The sequence below is a fragment of the Thamnophis elegans genome, chromosome 4, assembly GCF_009769535.1.
Source record: "Thamnophis elegans isolate rThaEle1 chromosome 4, rThaEle1.pri, whole genome shotgun sequence".
Taxonomy (NCBI): Eukaryota; Metazoa; Chordata; class Lepidosauria; order Squamata; family Colubridae; genus Thamnophis; species Thamnophis elegans.
The window spans coordinates 58729798-58737664 of NC_045544.1; the positions used below are offsets into that span (position 1 = coordinate 58729798).

The 7867-nt window shown below is 47.1% G+C and overlaps 1 protein-coding gene across 1 annotated transcript; it reads left to right on the top strand.

Annotated features, from left to right (window-relative positions):
• The first annotated feature begins 5412 nt into the window (after positions 1–5412).
• Positions 5413–7642, top strand: LOC116508011 (acetyl-CoA acetyltransferase, cytosolic-like). Its single transcript, XM_032216450.1, has 3 exons — positions 5413–5745; positions 6323–6433; positions 7384–7642. Exons 1-3 carry the CDS (start codon positions 5428–5430, stop codon positions 7549–7551), a joined length of 597 nt encoding a protein of 198 aa, XP_032072341.1. The 5' UTR covers positions 5413–5427; the 3' UTR covers positions 7552–7642.
• The last annotated feature ends 225 nt before the right edge of the window (positions 7643–7867 follow it).

Sequence of the window (7867 nt, forward strand, 5' to 3'; positions counted from 1 at the left end):
ATTTGCTCAGTTTTTAAAGGCCTCCTAGACATCTATGGGGCATTTCAAAATGAAGCAAATCCCTCTGATTTCAAAGACCTCATACCGGGGTGGGTTCCTGCCAGTTCTAATCTCTTCTATAGAAGAGGTTCCACAAAATCTACAGTGCTGTTTAGAACCAGTTCCAGCTCCCTCCCCCCCCCCCCCCCGTCCACACATCATCAAGATGAAGAGCGAGAGGAGGAATTTTGGGAGTTGAAGTCCACAAGTCTTAAAGCTGTCAAGTTTGAACACCCCTGGGTTTTTTTTCTAATGGGTTAGGGGTGCAAGGGTCTTGTAACTTGACAGCTTTAAGACTTGCGTGCTTCAAATGCCAGAGTTTCTGAGCCAACATTTTGGTTGCTAAGCAAGAGCGTTGTTAAGTTAGTTTCACCACATTTTACAAGTTGGCCATGCACACCCAGTCACATGGCTGGCAAGCCACTCCCACAAAGCAGGCTACACCTACAGAAGAGGTTCTAAAAATTTTTGAAACCCACCACTGCCTCATTAAAAAACGGAGGGATTTGCTACATTTTCCTAGGCTTAGAGAGTGCTGCTGGGGTGGTGGGGTGGGGAACGGCCCATTTTTTGGTCATTTATGCCTCTTCCAGTCAGGAGCTCTCTGAAAGCCTTCTAAAAGCTATGCACAGCCATTTTGGTGAAAGGATGGAGTTTTGGGAGGCAAAAATGCTGTAATCAATGTGTAAGACGCACCTAGATTTTCAGCCTCATTTTTGAGAGAAAAAGGTTCGTCTTATACTCTGTAAAATACGGTAGGTGTATGTACTCTTCAATTAAATATGGACTTTCCTTTTTTAAAAAAGCATCTATATATGTAACCTAAAAAGTTAAGAGTTGTTTCAGAGATAAAAACCATGTCAGCTTAAGAGAGCAGATCTTAGATTTTTTCCAGGAGAAATTTCTTTTTCTTTCATTTCTCATCCTGGCCAAATTGAAAAAAATCCACTGGAAATTACTGCTTTGTGACGGAAATATCCATGAAGATAAAGCTGGGCAAAACTGCTGTATCTATCAAGCTTTGTTAGATACTTTAAAGCTAGGTTTAGTTGTTTTTCTCTTCAGATATAAATGATGGTGCCGCTGCTGTTATTCTTATGAAAAAATCAGAAGCAATTAAATGAAATCTCATTCCTTTGGATTTGGATTTGGATTTATTAGACATTTATAGGCCGCCCTTTTCCCTGAGGGGACTCAGGGCGGCTTACAATCAAAAAGGAAGGGGAGTGTAGGACAATACAAAGGAAATGTGCACAAAAATAAATTAGACAGTAAAACTCAACATTCACTCAGCATTCGGGAGGGGCAAAAATAAGATTATCCCCAGGCCTGACGGGCTAGCCAGTTCTTGAGGGCTGTGCGGAAGGCCTGGACGGTGGTGAGGGTACGAATCTCCACGGGGAGATTGTTCCATAGTGTCGGAGCCGCAACAGAGAAGGCTCTCCTCCGAGTAGTCGCCAGTCGGCACTGACTGGCGGATGGAATACGGAGGAGGCCAACTCTATGCGATCTGATGGGACGCAGGGAGGTAATTGGCAGAAGGCGGTCTCTCAAATAGCCAGATCCACTACCATGGAGCGCTTTATAGGTGGTGAGAAGGACCTTGAAGTGCACCCGGAGATCAACAGGTAGCCAGTGCAGCTCACGGAGGATCGGTGTTATGTGGCCGAACCGTGGTGCGCCCACGATCACTCGCGCGGCCGCATTCTGGACTAGCTGAAGTCTTCGGATGCTCTTCAAGGGCAGCCCCATGTAGAGCACATTACAGTATTCCAGCCTGAAGATCACAAGGGCTCGAGTGACTGTTGTGAGGGCCTCCCGATTCAGGTAGGGCCGCAACTGGCGCACCAGGCGAACCTGGGCAAATGCCCCCCTGGTCACAGCTGAGAGATGGTGGTCAAAAGTTAGCTGTGGGTCCAGGAGGACTCCCAAGTTGCGGGCCCTTTCTGAGGGGTGTAAGTTTTGTCCCCCCAGCCTGAGTGATGGTATGTTGGTCAAATTTTTGGGAGGGAAACACAACAGCCACTCGGTCTTGTCTGGGTTGAGTATCAGCTTGTTTGCTCTCATCCAGTCTTTAACGGCTTCCAGACCCCGGTTCATCACGTCCACCGCTTCATTGAGTTGGCACGGGGCGGACAGATACAACTGTGTATCGTCCGCATATTGGTGGTATTTTATCCCGTGCCTTCGGATGATCTCGCCCAGCGGTTTCATGTAAATGTTAAATAGTAGGGGGGATAAGACCGACCCCTGTGGCACCCCATAAGTTAGGGGTCTCAGGGACGATCTCTGCCCCCCCACCAACACCGACTGCGACCTGTCCGAGAGATAGGAGGAGAACCACTGCAAGACAGTGCCGCCCACCCCTATCTCCCGCAGTCGTCGCAGAAGGATACCATGGTCGATGGTATCGAAAGCCGCTGAGAGGTCCAGGAGAACTAGGATGGAAGCATGGCCTCCATCCCTAGCTCTCCAGAGATCATCAGTCAATGCGACCAAAGCGGTTTCTGTGCTGTAACCGGGTCTGAAGCCAGACTGGAAGGGGTCAAGATAGTTAGCTTCCTCCAAGGTACGCTGAAGCTGGAGAGCCACCACCTTCTCAACAACCTTCCCTATAAAGGGGAGGTTGGAGACTGGACGATAGTTATTAAGAACAGCTGGATCCAGAGACGGTTTCTTCAGGAGGGGTCTTACCACCGCTGTCTTGAGCGCGGTGGGAAAGTACCCCTCCCGAAGAGAAGTGGTAACAACTGCCTGGATCCAGCCTCGTGTCACCTCACTGCTGTTGGCAACCAGCCAGGAGGGACACGGGTCCAGTATGCAGGTGGAGGCACTCACAGCTCGCATAGCCTTGTCCACATCCCCAGAGGCAACTTCCTGAAACTCAACCCAGAGATGGTTTGCCAAGTCTTCTCCTTGTGTCTCGGCTGGATCTACTGGGGTGGAGTCCAGGTCCGCTCGAAACCGGGCAACTTTGTCCGCCAAGAACTGGACATACTCCTCAGCCTTACCCTGTAGGGAGTCCCCCGTCTCCCTCCTATTTAGGAGGGAGCGGGTTATCCTAAACAGGGCGGCTGGGCGGGACTCGGCGGACGCTACCAAGGAGGCAATGTATGTTCTTTTTGCTGTTCTTAAGGTCCGAATATACTCCTTGGTGCATGCTGTTAAAAGTGCCCGTTTCGACTCGGACCTATCGGACCTCCACGAGTGCTCTAGGCGTCTCCTCCGGCGCTTTACCTCCCGGAGCTCCTCAGTGAACCAAGGAGGCCTCCGGGGGCCGCTGACCCGGAGGGGCCGTAGCGGCGCAATCCGGTCTAGAGACTCCGAAGCTGCCGAGTGCCAGGCAGCGACGAGGGTCTCCGCCGAACTGTGGGCGAGGGTATCAGGAATAACCCCAAGCTCCGTCTGGAACCTAACAGGATCCATCAGTCGCTTGGGGCGGAACCAGCTGGTCGGTTCCTCCTCCCTACGGTGGGGGTTTGGCCTCCAGAAGTCTAGCCTCAGTAGGTAGTGGTCTGACCACGACAGGGGTATGATCTTATTACCCCTCAGACCAAGATCGTAACTCCACTGCTCCGAGAGGAATACGAGGTCAAGCGTGTGACCCGCTGAGTGAGTTGGGCCTCGAATTACTTGAGTCAAGCCCATGGCTGTCATGGAAGCCATGAACTCCTGCGCTCCATCAGAGTGTTCACCGAGCGAAGGCAAGTTAAAGTCCCCCAGAACTATAAGTCTAGGGAACTCAACCGCTAGCTCGGCTACTGACTCGAGGAGCGAGGGGAGGGCTGCTGCAACGTAGTTGGGAGGCAGGTACGTAAGCAGCAGACCCACTTGACCCTTGAGGTCCAGCTTCACTAGCAGGGACTCACACCCGACAAGCTCCGGAGCAGGGATCCTACGAGGTACTAAAGACTCCCGGACTACAATAGCCACACCGCCACCCCTTCCCTGGGCTCTCGGCTGGTGTAGCACCTGAAATCTGGCTGGGCACATCTCAACGAGGGGGACTCCTCCCTCCGGGCCCAGCCATGTTTCAGTAATACATGCCAGGTCTGCGCCCTCATCAGTTATCAAGTCCTGGATGAGGGGGGCCTTATGAACAACAGACCTGGCATTTAGCGACAGCAGCCTGAGACCAGGGTCCTGAGTACTCGCGCCATCTGACCTTGGAGTGGGACTCCTAGGGCCGGAAGGAGGGATCTCTATGACACAGCGAGCCCTCCTTCCCCGATGATGGCCTGCCCTAAAGTCCCCGCCATATCTGCCTCTCCCTGTTATGACCGCAATGCTCCGACCCTCTCCCATGGTTGTGGTCCCCCCAACCACCCCGGTGACTCCCGCATACCCCGGCAGGTCCTCCGAATCAGTCATACCCAAACTCTCACTCAAGCAGTCCTCACGAAATAATTAAAACACAAAGTTACAACAGTAATAGTAATAAAAGTGAGATCATTCATATCATCTCAAACAATCCCATGCACTCAATATACCATATTAAAAATAAAATTAAAATTTAAAAATTTAAAAATTGCGCGGGCTCACAGACACAGTGTTCAGTTTATGGTAGTCCAAAGATGTCTTCCGCCCTCTCCTGAGGGAGGGCCTACCTTGAGGGGGGGCTCTTCTGAAAAGTTCAGTGTAGTCCAGGGGGGGGAGGGGCTGGGGGGTAAAGTGAGTTCGAGAATCAGCTGCAATAATGAGAACCGGGGAGTTAACCATAGTAGCAAGAAGTCTGGTAAGTGTGTTCATTTCAACAGCTTCTCTTGGTGTCATTTCCAGGATCAGAAGAGTCCAAAGAGGGAGAGAGGGAAGCTTATCTCCGATAGAAGGGGAGGGGGGGGGACGCTCCATTCAATAATCGGGCCCGATGTTCTTAGGGCCCAGCGCGTCAAAAAACAAGTCCAAGGTGGTCAATTTCATTAGCCAACAATGTTGGCGTCCATCGAGGCTGGCAGCTCGGAGAATTAAAGTTTACCGGTCCGTTGCCAGCTCCGAATCACAGGACACTCCGCACTCCCTCAACTCTGTCCCAGGGGCCAATTTCCCCCTCACCAACTCTCCCTTAGTTCTCCTTAATCTCCGCGGTCTCCGCCAGTTCCTTCTGTTCAAGCCGCGATGTTAGGCGGCGTCAGATGGCAACCATGGCCGGCAATGTCGGTGGCCAGCGGCAAGCAGCGTCCCTCGGCGTCTCTGACGCTTCCCAAACTCCCCTCTCACCAGCTCTCTTGTTGTTTAACTCAATTCCAATCTCCACCGTCCGCTACACTTCCCAACATTTATTTTAATTCGTTCGTTCGAGCCGCGATGTTAGGCGGCTCAGATGGAAAGAGACGGGCGATGTCGGCAACCAGCAGCTTCGGCGGCTTCTTATAGTGTCTGCGGCCAGCAATGCCGATGACTCTTGGCGTTTCTAAGGCTCAGCGTCTTTCCGAGCTGGCAGCTCAGGGAGACCGAATTCTCCGCTACTGCTACCAGCCCCGGGACCGCTGGATGTTCCGGCAGACTCGCCTCGTCTTGGGTCAGGTCCAGAGTGCCAAATCCTCCTTTTTGCTGAAACTTTGTCAATGCAAAAGCCGAGCGGCAGACCCGGCAGCCATCTTTCTGGCCCATACGCATTCTAATTTGGCACGGATCGTGTCTTCGGCTCAAGTTGGTATTGATCCTTCAGTTATGGGAATAGCACCCATCACAGCGATAAGAAAAGCTGTAAGTAGGGAACGGGGTCCATTACATTGAATTAATATTCTGAAAAACCCAACTGTTTTTTAAGCATAGTATATTCATATCATAATACGTATAGCCCGTCTGTATCCTAATGAATTATGGTAGCTTTGTTAATAAATGTTTCATTTATTCTCAGTATTAGTGAATTTTTCCAGGTATTTTTTCTGGATATTAAATGTGTGTTTGTTTATGCAGTTGTGCACGTGGACATATGTTTTTGTGGAAAGAAAACAAGTGCATTGGTCATTAGTGAAGATTGAAGATTAATTGAATTTTGCATTTTTATCACAGCTATTGGAGGGGATAAGTCCAGTATCAGTGCCAACTTTGGAGTTGTATGCATTTGTGGCCCTTATTTGTTTAAATTCCAGATTAGAGTTTATTAAGATACGAATCAGTATCTTAAATACTGATTTGAGCATTGAACAGTATTTGAAACCAGTCTCATTTATCTCAAATTATTACAAATTTGGGGAAAAAATAGAACACATGGTTTTTAACAGAATTCAGCCACGATTTTTAACCATGTTAAGTGAATGAGCTTGTTGATCTTTTGCAGGTGGAAAAAGCTGGTTGGACATTGGATCAAGTGGATCTATATGAAATTAATGAAGCTTTTGCTGCATTAGGTGTTGCAATAACAAAAGAACTAAAACTCAAGCCAGAAAAGGTATGTTTAAAATTGCGGAAAAAAACAATACCTCAAATATTGCAGATTAGTTATAGCATGGAATGCATATGCTGCTCCAGATAGAGTAATGAAATATATTTTTGTCTGATGCAAACATGCAATATTGCTAGGTGGGATGGAAAGGGTAACATTCAAACTAGTTTTATCATCTGAAATAAATTGCAGGACATCAATTTGGGGAAACTTGATAAAACTATATAGATGGGGAATTCCTTCTAATGTAAATTGGTATTCAGTGATTAAAAGCTTACGGTATCTTTCTCTGTGTTGTGATCCTGAACCTTTCAGAATCTTGTTCACTTTTTAAAAATCTGCTTGATAAATGTAAAGACATATTAGAATTCTTTTTTGGCCAAGAGCAATTAGATTGACAGACAAGAAATTTGTTTGGACATACAAGGAATTGATTTGATTATTTGATTGGACACACAAGGAATTATTGAACATCAGATAGAATTTGGCATTCCGTGATGCTAGTATTCAAATAAAATGTCATTGATTTTTGGAAAGAAAGCTTATGTTGAACTGTAGAGTTCTAGTAGCACTTCCAAAGGAACATATCTAGGCATTGCAATCCAAAAAGAACATTAAAAAAATAAAACAAAAGAAGTCCAGAGAACAAAATTCTATATGGAACGATTGAAGGAATTGGATATATTTAGGCTGTGGAAGAGAAGCTTAAAGGGGTGTGTGGTAAGAATCTTACCTAAAGGGCTATCCTACCAAAGATTGGATTTTTTCTCCATTTCCCCAGGGGGTGGAATCAGAATCAGTGGGTTGTAATTGCTGGTTAGTCTTGCCCACTTCACTATAAAATCTATTGTCAGAGGTTTCAATTCTTGTTCTAAACATTAGGTTCCAAAGTAGGAAAGGAAGACTTCTACATTTGATTTAACATATGCTTCTGATATTTTTCTTTCTTTTGGCAGGTTAACATTGAAGGTGGGGCTGTTGCTCTTGGCCACGCCCTTGGAGCATCTGGTTGTCGAATCCTAGTTACACTTCTGCACTCACTAGAACGAACAGGTGGAAAACGAGGAGTTGCAGCTTTATGTATAGGAGGAGGAATGGGCATAGCTATGTGTATAGAAAGATAAAGGAAATTTTTCTTTGATTTTATATCAATTTGTAACATGACTTTATTAGTAAGTAATAAAGAAACAATATTAGGCAATACTTACATTTTGATACTAGGTAAGCTCTAAGCACCTTGCTATCAGTTTAAGTAGAACTTTCTTCAACAATCTTCTCGCCTCAGATTTCTAATGAAGACAAAGGATCCACTGAATCTTTTAGAAGCAGAAGGCATACTGTCCACTCCCACCCTAATATTAACCCCTGCAGATAACTTAATCCTGCCTTTGAAAAAAACAGCCATTATATTATAACTTTTCCTCCTTCTCCAATACTAGC